The 14,082-nt window shown below is 46.8% G+C and overlaps 1 protein-coding gene and 1 pseudogene across 1 annotated transcript in view; both read left to right on the plus strand.

Annotated features, from left to right (window-relative positions):
- The window catches only part of Polr1a (RNA polymerase I subunit RpI1), a 135,300-nt gene that overhangs the window by 90,045 nt on the left and 31,173 nt on the right, over positions 1-14,082 (plus strand). Inside the window, exons 23-24 of the mRNA XM_077692741.1 lie at positions 1,036-1,085; positions 8,616-8,783. Coding sequence (XP_077548867.1) covers positions 1,036-1,085; positions 8,616-8,783 — 218 coding nt within the window. The remainder of the gene's footprint in view (positions 1-1,035; positions 1,086-8,615; positions 8,784-14,082) is intronic.
- On the plus strand, positions 10,657-12,068 carry LOC144162265 (zinc finger BED domain-containing protein 4-like; annotated as a pseudogene).

A 14,082-nucleotide genomic window follows, 5' to 3' on the forward strand; every position in this document is an offset into this window, starting at 1 on the left:
GTGAGGCACTTTTTTGGAAGCCCGTGGCGAACATCAAGGATAAGCGCCAGATGGATGGCTTGCAGTGGCTGCTCATCGGTTCAGCGAAGGGGTAGTAAGGGTAATGAAACTATCGCGCCAATTTGTCCCCTGTAGTCTAGAATGTAAACATGCAAAAAGTATATGCCAGCTGCATGCAAAAAGGCCAGAACAGCTTGTGTTTTTAAATTAACGGAGGTGCCGTCTAAAACACAAAAGCGGTAACAAAGTTGGTATGATCGCTTTACCAGAAGCTTGCCCTAACATGTAAACACCCTGTCGCAGAATTCGAAATGGCGGTGATAGTCGGTGGCGTGGGTTAAGGTGATCTCGTCGACGCAATCGCAAATTACTCCGTGCTGCACAGTGAAATTTGTGGCCTCTACGAGGCGAGCTAGTCGCAAGCGTTATGTGGATGAAGCTTGCCGAGTAGGTGGAAAATGAGCAGATGGTGCAGAGGCAGTGTGTTAGGGTGCACCAGCATCTTTCACTTTCTCAGAGCTGCGCGCATTGGAAAATCTACGCGACGTTTCGAAAAATTGAATAGTCGATATTTGATTCTCGAATAGCACTATTCGTGGAGATAGTATTCGACACACCCCTACTCTAATTTTGATAGTCTTTATTTGATGATGGGAAGAGCCACTGGCCTTGCACGCTCTATTTATGCCTCTGTGGCCATTTACTCCTGTGGCTGGTGCCAGGGCACCAGACGGTCACTTGGTTGGAGTTCTGGCACCTCACCAATAGCAGGAACAAAACTGAAAGGAAGTAAACGAGCATCAGCCAAACCAGTGGTAACGTAACAGCTTTTTGACAAGGCACAAAATATATCCTTGTATAATTTTGGTTCCTCCTGCCTTGCTGGATGCCTATGCTTAGGTTAGAAAGGAAGAAATCTCCAGCATTTTATGCACTATTTCAAACTTGGGTGCAGTGTTTGTGTTTCTTTATCGTAAAATGTGTTTCTCTTTTTTTCTTTTTTCTTTTTTTCTTTTGAAATTGTAACTGTTGCAGGTGCTGGAAGAAGTTACCGTAAAGGAGATGCTCCACGTCAAGGGGAGATCGTGAGTACTTGGCTTTTTGCTCGCCCTGCCTGTTTTCCTTCAGCTGGCATGTGCCACTTTATGATGCCACAAGGATGACTTGCACACGCATTCATCTCGCTAGGAGATGAGCTCTTGTCGTGGGGAAGTCAACAGCTGGGATGTTGAAAAGTGTAAGATGCGCTCACATGTGAACAACAGTGGGTGACCTGGGGGGGGGTTGGGCTTCCACATATATTTCCACTGGACTAAAAATGACCACATCGTTGCCTCATTACAATGTAGCTCTAGCTCCCTGAAAACCTTTTTTTTTTCTTTCTTTCTGGGAAATTTCTCTTGGTAGGTGGTATACCTCGTCGCAACTTACATGCTAATTTTTAAAAGTAAGGGCGACAGTTATTTTTGGATGATGGTGAATCAAATATAGTTGAATAGCTTAAACCTAATGGCAGGCATTGCCGCTGACAGATGAAGTTTTCTATCACGTGATTGTCCTACTACACGAGACGAGTTTTCTAGCACTGAGAGTGTAGCCCTTAGCTTTGGCCGGGTGCTCTTCTCGGGTGACCAGCGGTGAGCATCATAATGGTATCCTGTAGAAGTAACTTCCAGAGTACTAGATTAAAACTAGCTTGCCAGTTCTTTTCCGCCACAGACACTCATTTTATGGCCATAAACACTAGTTGAGAAAGGGAAAAAAATTTTTAAAAGTAACGATAAGAACACTTGTTGCTCAAAACAGCATCTTTGCTCCCTGCAGCATGCCATGTAGGCACACAGACGCAGTGGGTGCTGTATGGGGTTTAGTGTCAGTGCTGCCCTGTTATCCACAAAGTTTCTTGTAGCTCCTGAACACTGGAAAGACAATGGGCCAGTGCTGGGGCATAGGAGCTGAGCGGTGGGAGAGAAACACCTGGCGCCCACAAATGTGGATTACGGGAATCGGTGTCACGGTGTCGGCACACACCGCTTCCTGTTATAAGAAACACTTGGTTGTAAGACACATTTGACACATTTGAAAAAGTGGCTTGGCTGGCTGTCCTGTGCTCGCTATGTTGGCAGCGTTGCGCACAAGGGACCCAGTCAGGTTTTGCTGTATGTATATGCAGTAAAATCTCGATGATAGGAATCTCGCGGAACCGTGAAAAATAGTCGTATCACCCGAAATTCGTATGAAACAACACAGACCAAAAAATTGAGCACTAAAAAAAATTTTTTCGTTTATTTCTTTTGTTACTTTGCAGGAAGAAATTCGTGACATTTTTCTGCTTTATTTTATCCTCCACGTCGCCGAGCGGTCCTTTATGGACTTTCATCTCCTCACTCGCAATGCCCAAACTCACTACAGGAGCGTTTTTGCACGCGATTCGTCCGCGCCCGCGGCCGCCTGTGCCGCCTGACGACTTGCGCCAATGGGAAGGCGTGCGCCTCATGGCGGCAGTTTTGAAGCGCTCGAGACAGCTGGCTGGCTCCGCCAGAGATGTTTAGGCTTAGCACCCCGGCAGATATTTCATGGGAACTTTAACTAGCGACGTGGATGATGTTTTATAGCACCAGTTTCGCCCACATTATTAGCTCATTTACTGCACAAGAAACTTTGTGCGTGCTTTGAGCGGCATTTTAAGGGGGGACGCGGGTCTTAGAATGGTCAAAAATGGCCAAAATATCGATTTTGAGAAAATCCAATTTTTGGAATTATTGTACCTTCAAGCACCTGCCTTCAAAATATCAACGCGAAATTCCATCGGGAAATACTCTAAAATCATGTTTTGAAACGCCTCGAGGGCCACGAAATGCCCCGAATTGGGCAAAAGTTGCTTCAAATTCCCGCGCGCCCCGCGGGCGAAGCAGCCGACCGATCGCCGCCATCTTGGTCTTGTTTTAAAGCTTGTTTCTTTGTGCGCATTTTGCGATATCTCAAAATGGCGTCGCTTGAGTAGAACGACCGCCCTTGCCAGTTTTCCGAAGGCACCTTCTCGGCCGCCGATTGGCTAGAGCGGGCGCGCGCGGTTTGAGTTCGCCATACGACCCCTCCCATTGGTCGGCGCGACTGCTGTCATGGCGGTCGCCATCATGGCGTCTGCTACGCACGTCTGACGGAGTCCGCTCTTCTGGCGCAGCGCTCGCTTAGAGCAGTTTTTTTTTACAGTTTCTTTTAATTCTTCCATCGCGTACTTTCGTGAATGATGCCAGGAGACGTACGTTTGAATCATGCGCACGGGAAGCGAAAGCGTCGTCCGCCTATCCCAAGGTCGCGTGGTGCGACTTCGGGCCGCTCGACTCCGCCGGATGAGAATCGTTCGCCGCCTCGTATTGCCTCGCCTGCCCCATCGCCTGACCAACCACCTCCGGAATCCATACCAGGTCCAAGCACGTCCTGCCGGCTTGACACGAGGTATTACACGGCGGAGGAGATCGCCGCGCGTACGGAACACGCACGAGGTCAAGCGCGGAATGGAGACCAAGTCAGCAACGCAGCGGAAATTCGACCTCCTTGAAGTGGATTTGGCGCACTCAGAGGAAGAATCCGGCACAGATTTTGTCTTAGTGGATTTTGCAATGCTGAAGGACCTTTTTGCGCACGTCAGGTGCGGCAAGTGCGGGCTGGCGGCGCTGGATTTGAGGAAGCCTGACCGGCAGTACGGCCTCGCCGTGAAGCTCGAGGTGACGTGCTCGGTTTATGAACACCGTGTGGAACGTTTTTCCTCGCCAAGGACCGAAGGATCTGGCAATATCACTCTTTTTGAAGTGAATATGAGGGCTTTGAAAAGTATTCAAAGCATCGGGAAGGGGGTGACTGCTCTGTCAAATTTTTGTGCTGGTATGAACTTGTCCCACAGAGGCCTGCACCACAAGACATTCCAAGCGCACTTGAGGAAAGTGGTTCAGGTTTGCGAGGACACTGCAGCAGCCTCTGAAGCTGATAGTGTGCGTGCCATCAAGGACTTGTACTCGGACCTTGGTCAGCCGCCAAACAACATAGATGTGATGTTTGATGGCATGTGGATGACAAGGGGACGGTTGTCACACATTGGAGTGGGCTGCATCATTGAAGTGTACACCGGCTTGGTGATTGATCATGTAGTCCTCTCTAACTTTCGCTTAGGTTGCGCCATCGGACCCAAAGCTTCAGATGAGGGCTACGAAGATTGGCTGGCAGACCATGAGTGTCAGCGAAACATTGACTGTGGTGCAGGACGCATGGAGGTAGAGGCAGCCCTGATAACGTTCAAGCGCTCGCTCTTCAAGAATGGGCTGCGGTACACAACCGTGATGTCCGATGGAGATAGCCGCACCATGCACGGCTTGAAGGAAAAAGGCGTCTATGGGTTTATCCCCATAGGCCAAGAAAGTTTGCCTTTCGGCTACATTTATTTTCCCCAAAAGACTCTTTTGAGAGCCAACAACATGATGCATTTGCGGAAAACGCACTGCGCAGTGTCCCACCCCTGTATCCTCTCAAACTTCCAGCATAAAAACAGCGAATGAAATAGCCTCACCAAAGAACAAAAAAAGGGGGCACCTAAAGCAAGTTTCACCCTCATACTTTTGCCGTACACAATATTCTGGGTACCACAGTGCACTGTAATAGATGATGGCACTTCACGAAGGACTGTTGCAGTTTTCACGACGCCAGCAAGACACCACCAGATTTCACAACGCTAACAAAATGCCAACCGATTCGAAGTTGATAAATTTTGCTAAATTCCTGATGGGGTCCGTTACTTGGCCTTTTGTATCTCCAGTTCTAGTTGACATTTTTGGAATCCAAAGACAGATTTGAAAATGGGAAGAACATGTCTTTGTTACTGGGAAAATTTGAAGCTACACTACTGACGGTTCATCTCATAACACATGGCCAAACTTCAAATGCAGTTTTCTCAGTTTCATATTTTTGAACACTTCCCTCAGCCTTACGCAGCTTTTTGGAAACTTCTTTTTGCTTCACAAGGTCAATCTTGGTACCATTTTTTTCAGTACAGCCTGAGGCAGCCGATGACATTCTTAGTTTTTCTGTTTAGGCTACGCATAAATAATGACTTGCAGTTATTTTGATGAGCCAAAATATCCAATACTGCCATTTTTTGTACTTGACATATTTTTTTAGGATGCCGTGACTTTAGAGAAAAACGAAAAATGTCATCGGGTATGGGAACTCTCTGGCTATCCATTCATGTAATTAAAAGCGACAAAATGCAATGCGAAAGTTCATTAAAGCTGCGTAAGAAATTACCTAATTGCGGTTTAGACTTTGTATTATAACTTTTGAACTAACAGCACCAGCTCAAATATAATTGCATATTTGAAATCTACAGAGAAAAGCACATCCGTGTGCAAATTTTCGTAAGTTTCTACCCATAAATAAAAAAGTTAGTTTTAAGACCCTCGTCCCCCCTTAAAGGAGCCATGAAGAGAAAATGCAAGTTGGTTTTATTCGAAAGATTTCGCGTTTTATAGTGCCCCCAGCGCTTGTCCGGATACAAACGGTGCTTTATTCACTGAGAAATTAAACAATTTAGGTTAAAATTTTGATTTTCCCGCTCAATCGTGCGTTTTCGTGGCCCCAAGTGACATCACGGGAACCGACCGCTCTGCAGCCTAGAGTACCTTCATTCACGCATCCGCCGTACAGGGTAGAGACACGTAACGCTGGCGCCGCCATGTTCGGTTGCTCGCTCGCCGCCGAAGCAAGTCATTGTGTCAAAACCGCGCTAAAATTATCGCCGCAACGCGGTTTACTGAAGAAGTTTGAATCATATTGACTGTTTCGCGTTGCTAGGTCTCGTGGGAAACGAAAAGAATAACGCGTTGAGCCCGTTGGCCCAATTGCGGCGGCACGGGACCGTTCAAAAGTTGTATCCACCCTGTAGCGGTGTTGGTTTGTTCCCGCGTTTCTTTACGTTCCGTAACCTAGATGGCGCCACCATACCGTGGCAAGCGTTTGGTTTGTTTTTGCCCGCATTTAAACCTGGCTTGTTTTTGTTCTGGGAGAAAATATTCGTTCCCTGAAACAGTGCTCGCTCGACAAATGGGGTCACGTAAGACACCGTTGCTTGCGTCAATCGGCCAGTGTCGTCTGAGACAACCCCAAGCCCCGTAGTGCTGTGCAGCTAAACCAAAGCATGCTGTGCGCAGTACGAACAGCAGAACGCATCAGTACTTCTATGTTTACATGTGCTTTCGTAACTTCCACTGTTTGTCCCATCATTCCCATTGCTTTGTAAAGAATGTGCCCTAAATTTAAGCGCAAATCGCTCGTTCGTCTAGTTTGTAAGCTCTACCTAATTTGCGTCTGCTTCTGCCAGCCTCCGCCAATCGCAGAGCTTAGCCCATGTGACATCACAGGTTCTGTTGCGGGAAATGAGCTGGTGGGTCGCATGACCATTCCCGTTTTTCCTAATTATGTAGCTTATTTGAGCGAAGTTTACGTTAAAAGTGGTGTCAGTATGATTCTAACGAGACAATCTTTTGAATGAAACAAACTTGTGTTTTCTCTTCATGGCTCCTTTAAAGGGCGGTTAGAAGCGGTCGCTCGAGAGCCCCGCACCACTTCGCGACTGAAGCCATCGCCATGTTGCCACGGCCGGCTGCGCCCCGCACAGCGTGTGCGGGTGGTTTCGCAGCGCCGTCAGCGCGCCTGTGGAGTGCGCGGCGCGCTTTCGCAAGCAGAAAACAACAGCCCGGCCGTTCCTGGAGAAAGAGTGACAAAGAGGGGAGAGAGAGCCCGTACATCGCCGTCGCCTGCACACTCGGCAGTCAGGCGCCTCGCCGGCTCGTTCGAATCATCCACCGGGTCATGCAGGTCTGTTTGTAAGAGACGAAATTTTTCCCATTGCAAACAATGAAACGTCGCCGGGACTTATCAGAAATTCGTATCATCCCGAAATTCGTATTACCCTGAATCGTATCATCGAGATTCCACTGTATGAATGATTTTATCACTCCATCGGGTTGAATTGCTTTTCCCACTTCTAGTCCAGTCTCTCAGGAGCCATATTCTTGCCTGATGCTGTTAGTGTACAGTAGCATGCTCAAAAGGCCGAAAGTAAGCTTTGTGCATTTAGCTGAGATAAGGGGCGTACACTTGTCATCACAGCTGTATTTTGGGGGAAGGGGGGGGTGGGTGCATGTGTGTTTGTGTGGCAATAGTCACTGTGAGATAATAATTCCCCAATAAAAATTTTCGCCATCCAGTAAATGAAATTGTGGCGATTGGACAGTCTGCACTTGTACTTTATCTGAATAGATGTCTGGCTCAGAATCTACTAGTCAGTATTGGTACGCCCATAATACCTAAAATACAGCGAGCATTGCCATAAACAGGGGCAAGGCTACTGGATGAGAACGGTGCAACAGTGTGTCATTGATTGCTCGGTGCTCACTGATTTCGGCAGCTTGGGAAACAAAGAGAGCTTGGCTGGTATTGGCAACACTTTGGAAAAGGCTTACGTATTGGACCTCAAGGCTCAGTTTTCACAAGAGTTTTAAAGCAAAGATTTCTGTCTCACTGATTCTGTACATCGCAACAAAAAAACGCTGCAGGATAGCAAACTTTCTCTGACAATGATGATGGTTTTTGGTGAAGTGGAAGAAAAATATGCTTCCCGTGATCGAAATCGAACCTGGGTCCTTTGCGGTAAGAAGCCGAGCTTATCCGATCCAGCCCGACACGGTCGAAGCCGCTTGGATTTGGAGAAGGATGCACGGGCGTGCAAAATTAGGCGGAAAAGTCACGAATTCATACAAATCAATCACTCCGTCTAGCGACGACGGTGGTTGAATGCGCCGCTTTCTTTGCGCAAAATCAAATGGCGAAGGGCCGACGACAAAGCCGCTGCGATAAGAAGTCCAAACTGCGTGCCAGTAAAGTCAAAGCTCAACGAGTCAAAGTCCAAGCTCAGACGAAAACTCAGGAATTCCTCACGAGAAAACTTTGTGTTCAACCATTGTCATCGTGCGACAAAGGAGTGCATGATTTTTTTTCCTCTACTGTTTTTCATTGTTACTCCTCTTAGCCCCGAGACACTTGGGCATTATCTGCAGGAATTTTCTGCGCATTTTAATGAATTTTTACGACCATTTCATTTTATTTTTCCTTTTCTGCATTTTTACTCCACACGGAAACATTTTGGGGCCTTGCAGACACTTTCAGCACGTAGCTGTCTGCCTGACTGCGGCCCGCCTGCCTTGGTCTTGGCCTTGGCGGGAGAATCAGAAAGTTGAAGTTTGTTTCCGTAGTTTGTAAACGCTCCTGGTCATTGGCTTCCCACCTTAATGCTGTCCTTTGTCTTTTGCGTGCGTGGTTTGTTCAAGGTTCGCCGACAAGGTTGGATTCACACTACACCAAAGCTTCAGTTGGAATTTTTTTTAATACTTCCACTTGAACAAACCTTTTTCGCTGGCCTTCTTGAAATGATTCGAATTGAAATCCCGGCATGTTTTACTAGGCACACACTAGTCCTCGTCCAAATACCGCTGGCACTACTGTTCTTGGGACGAAATGAGTGCTGACTGTTCGACGCTGCCGTGTGGTTGGTTCCTTCTCTCTAGGGAGCGGTTCCGGCGGTACCGCGTGCACTTCCAGTTCCTGCCGCGGCGTGCGTACCGCAAGACCCTGCAGGCAACGCCTGCACGGATCCTCCGGTACATGGAGACCACCTTCCTGAAGCGCCTGGTTGAGGCCATCAAGCGCAAGATGGAGCAGGTCAGCTCGGAGAGGTGAGCCCCCTTTTCCACTGATGGCGGTGTTCGATGGGTAGCGTAGCCGTTGGTGTCAACACATTCAAGCCCACTTTGGGGAAATTTAGGGTCTTCCATTCTGTTAGAACACTGGTGTTCTGATGATGTCCGTTCAGTGTGAAGTATTTTTGAGATCTGTAGCGTTATCTGATTACATGAAGAATGTAGACGAGCCGATGGATGTAATAAAGGGAAGAGAAGAGGGGGGAGAGGCTAAACCATTGGCTTGCTTAGCCTCCAATGCCCTGGGGCTCCAAAAGTACTCCAAAAATACTCCACAGGGTTTAAAAATACCCCACAGAGTATTTTAAAACTAAATTGCCGTGATGATTATGATTATTTCAGGAATAAGAGTTTTATTTTCCTCTTGCAGTGCAGAATTTTAGCGTAGTGTGCGAAAGGGCAGTGTTGTCGTGGGACTTTATTTCGAAATAATATAGCACAAATGTAACTTTTATGTGTGGGGACTCATACGGTACCACACCACCAGTCATGGTTCCTCTCTAGTTTGGAAAACACACATATACAGGTCGTTTCACATATCATGGATGGCGAATTAAGGCTAGGCGTGGTAAATTTTTAAGCAACAAAACTCGCGCTAACCTGATTCGGGGTGCCGTGAAACAGTCCAGCCTAATTTTTCTGACATTTGTATCAATTTAAAAAAAAAATGGTTTCAGTAAAAGTGTTTTTTGAACAAGTGAATGCAGCCGGAAATGCCCCAGTACAAGGTTGCACATAGTGCAAAGGAAACATCGAATGTAGAAGATTGACACTTTTGACGTCAGCGTGTCACATTTTAATGACCCGCACATTCAGTAAAGTTCCGAAAGAAAGCCCACCCAAAGTACAGAGGTATCAAGTGAAAAATACAGGATGGGGAACTTTCGGGTCAGGTGCGAAAAACTACGAAAAGGTGGCCACACCACTAGAGATGGGCAAATATTCGACAATTTCGAATATACGATCGAATATTTTATTATTCGAATTCGCTTCGACTCGAATTCAAGCATTCGAAAATTTCGAATTATTCGGCGTCACCGAATACGCTGGCATGGTCTTCGAACGTTGGCACGGTCTGCAAGTGACGCAAGCAAAGCGGCAGTACAGTGTAGCGGAACGCAGCCGGCCATTCACGTATAGCTGCTGTCAGTCCTATCGCCATCGCTAACATGTTTTGCTTGAAGGTGGGAGATAGAAGTCAATCCAATCCATTTAGCACAGCTCTATTTCCAAAATGGCGTCAACGTCATTTGGCGCGTCGGAAGACGATTCACGCTCAATGTTCGCAAATTCAATATGAAAATACTACTCCAAGCTTCCCGGTGGCGGCACAGCGCGGTGCGAATAGTGCCAGTCTGTTTTTAAGACCCCGACCGGAACGACTACAACGCTAGTGAGCCACCTGAAGCGACACCCTTGCAAGTACAATGCTTACTTATCCGACCGCCAGCGTAAAGTAATGGTGGCCTCAAAGCGGAGCGCGGGAAAGGAAAGCTTGTCTCCCGTTTCTGTTGCATCCAATTTCAAGCCAAAGCTCCAGCCGACGTCCCCAAGAGCGAAAGAGATGACACGAAGAATCGCCACTTTCATTGCCCACGGCCTTCAGCCGTACAGTGTGGTCGAAGCTAAAAGCTTCGTGGATATGATCAACTACGCAATGCCCGAGTACGTCATCCCTTCTCAAAATAAGTTTTCAAGGACGATTATTACAGACTTATATGCGGCGAAGATGAACGAGTTGAAAATGGTGTTGCGGGGAATTTTCTCGCGGGGAGTAGAGTGCTACACGTTCACAACGGACGCGTGGATGTCGCGAGCGAGCGACATTTACGTGAGCGGGACCGTTCACATGCTGCATCGTAACTTCGTGCAGCATGCGTTTGCCTTGGCATGCAAAGCAATGCCAGAAGGTCACACGGCAGACAATATCCTGCGTTTTCTTCAAGTGGTCGTAAAAGAGTGGGACCTTCCCGAAGACATTCCTACCTGTGTTGTCACGGACAATGGAAGAAACTTTGTTTCGGCTGTTGCCAGGTCATCGTGGGAGGGACTTCAGTGTTTTGGACACACTCTTCAACTGTGCATTAGTGATGCAAAAAAAGAAGTCTCAAGTTTTGCCCTACTCTGTGTGAAATCAAGGTCCATCGTGGGACACTACAAGAAAAGCGCGCGAGCACGAGGCAGGCTCCTCGAAATACAGAATGACATGCACATGCCGGCCCTTGAAGTTATCCAAGATGTCCCAACCCGCTGGAACAGCCAGCATGCAATGTTGGCAAGGCTGCTAAAGCTTCGGGCTCCTATTTCTGTAGAGCTGTCGGAGTCAGACTCAATGGAAAATCTGAGCGCGCAAAAGTGGAAGCTGATGAATGCCGTGGTCAGAGTAGCCTGCCCTTAGAGCAGGCTACTGCCGAGCTTTCTGCAGACCACTATCCAACTCTTTCACAAGTTATTCCACTCCTGCACTGCACGCGTGTGATGCTTGAGAAGCACGTATCTGGAGCAGACGAAGCAGCACCTTTTGCCTCCAGACTCTTGCACAGTCTTTCGACATGATTTCTCGACATCAAGATGGCCAAAGTGCCAGCACTTGCCATGCTGATTGACCCACGCTTCAAGAGTATCTGCTACACCACGAAAGCTGAAAAGAAGTGGGCAAGAGCATTGCTTGTGTCTACTGTGGAAAAGCTTTTGCCGTCACAGCAGAAACAGGACCAAGGATGTTCTGTCGTGCCAGAATCAGCAATGGGTGCGACAAGCGCTGTGTGGACTATTTTTTCTACATTGAGCTCCACCGCATGTCAAGAAACTGACAATGGTCATACGGCTAGGCAAGTCTGCGACTACCTGAGTGCACCGCTGCTGCCTCGAACAGAGAACTCATTGGACTGGTGGAAAGGTCGTGGGAGCCAATCGTACCCAGCCCTGGCTAAAGTAGCTCAGAGGTATCTCTCCATCCCAGCCACTCAGACAAGAAGTGAGAGACTGTTCTCAACTGCAGGCGGTGTAGTTAGCAACAGGCGGGAGCTGCTTCTCACAGAGCATGTCGAGCAGCTTGTTTTCCTTCATGAGAACCTGTAACTGTGCCGCCAACTGTTGACACGAGATGTGCAGCATTTGCAGTGCTCCTATTATTTTTATAACGTGAACGTTTGATGTTACCTTCCCCCAGTGTTCATAAAATAAAAGTGCATGAACACAGTTCAGACTCACGAAACTTATTGTATGAGTATTAGTTACTTAAGCACGTGCATTTTTACGATTAATGATTATCATTTTCCAAACTATGTGAGAAAAAGTAGTAATGATATTCGAACTATTCGATTCGGAATTATTCGAGAAAAACCACTATTCGCTTCGAAGCAAAATTTCACTATTCGCCCAAGCCTACACACCACCAACCAAAGCTGCGGAGATATGTATCAGAAAAAAAATACGAGCTGGATGAACTTTCAGGTCAAGTGTGGAAAGGACAAATAAGTGACTTCGTCGAGACACGAATAGATGATTCACGTTTATTTTGTTCATGCATCGGTGCTAAAGCAATCTATTTTAGGAGGTGGGCAATCTTTGGCGTCTTTTTAGAAATTGAAAATTTCACCCCTAAAGGGAGGTGGGCAATGCTTTGCGAGAGGGCATCATCGCAGAGCTTTACGATACTGTCACCATTCCCGCTTTGCATATCTCGGCACGACTTGGCACTTGCCAAGAAGAATAGCTTTTTTGCCAAGAGACCTAATGAATACCTCTTTAGCCTCCCACTTTTTATATGGTGCAGAAAGGCCAAACATGTCACGTCAAATGATTCTTCACAATAGCACAAGTCATAAAAATTGAGGATGTGAATTTAAAGGCTTCTTTCAGGGCCATAAAAACGAAAGACAAGTTTGGTTCATTAAAAGGACTGCTTTTTCTCACGACAACAATGATATCAATTTTATCGCAATCTTCAAACAAATGATGTACATATCAAAAGAAACAAATGAAGCAGAGGCAACTCTCCAGCTACCTTCTGGCGAAATCTTTGCAATCATTCGAATGCTGCAGAATCTTGTTTGTGCAAATGCAGCCACTGGCTGAAGCCAAGAAACATGACTGGGTGATTGTAAAGCGTCTTCTGCCGCAATTTACTCGCGCAATGAACCCTCCCCCCACTTTTCTTCTTGAGAATTTACGTTCTTGTCACCTTGCATAAAAAATGCACCGGGAATACGTTTTTATCTCAGCATGGTCGCTGATGCTGTCGACCATCGTAGTAACTTGACATCATGCCACAGTGTGCGCTGAAGCGCTAAAAATGCATTCTAACAAAAAAAAAAATCTGAGCGGTAGCTGGAGACGCGAGTCCGAATGCCGTGGCTCAAAATTTAAAAATTGCGCACTTGCATGGCGCCATGAAAGTGCGGCGGCGTGCAAACAAAGCACTAAACGTACTTTGCACTCCTTGCTTGCTTTGTGTTGTTCTGCCTTCCGCGACTTCGCCGTTACGCTTCCGTGATGTTGTTCAGCGGTGTTTCGACTTTGTCTTGTTCTCCTGGTGCGTGGCGTACGATGGGCCAGTACATGAGCTACACAGCCAATTTTAAACTGAAGGTGGTGGGGCATGCGTTTAGGCATATGGGAATTGCGTGGCTGGGCGGAACTTCAGTGTTGACCCAATCAATGTACGTATGATACTGGTGAAAACAACAGGTTTGGGCGATGAACAGAGATCACCGTGTGTTTCGTAGACCCAAAGAAGGAAAGTTTCCCGGTGTGGGCAAGGAAGTTTTGGAGTGCCTTGATGCCACGGAAGACGTTTCGCTGTGCGCCGACAAGTGTGAAGCCGCAAGCGACTTTAGTGAGGATGGGAGCTCCATCTTGAGTAGGGGACCACTGGCATGTATTGGGAATAAAAAAAAAAATTTTATTGCATAATTACTTACGTGTTTTTTCTAGAAAAGTATGGTTTTGAGAATGTTTCTTTTTGCATCTTTATTGCTTGAAATTTTAACTTTTAAAAATCTGTTGCAACTTTTCCCCGCATAATGAAGCCACCCCCCCCAAATTCATGCCAAATTTGCTGGGAAAAAAGTGGTTAATTATGCGAGTAAATACGGTAAATCGCTTGAATTGCTGTTTCCCTATGTTGTATCACTGCTGACATCGTGTAAGGTGAAATTTGAGTTCGTCAATGTGTGTTTTTTTTTGTTGTTGTTGTTTAAGAAGGCTTCTCTTGTGGTTGTAATGGGGCTGAGTGAGTGAGTTATTAAGGGCTTGTTATTTCAAATTGAAC

This window comes from Haemaphysalis longicornis, unplaced genomic scaffold (assembly GCF_048455015.1).
Source record: "Haemaphysalis longicornis isolate Haplotype H1 unplaced genomic scaffold, Haemaphysalis longicornis Haplotype H1 scaffold_12, whole genome shotgun sequence".
In the NCBI taxonomy this organism is placed as follows: domain Eukaryota; kingdom Metazoa; phylum Arthropoda; class Arachnida; order Ixodida; family Ixodidae; genus Haemaphysalis; species Haemaphysalis longicornis.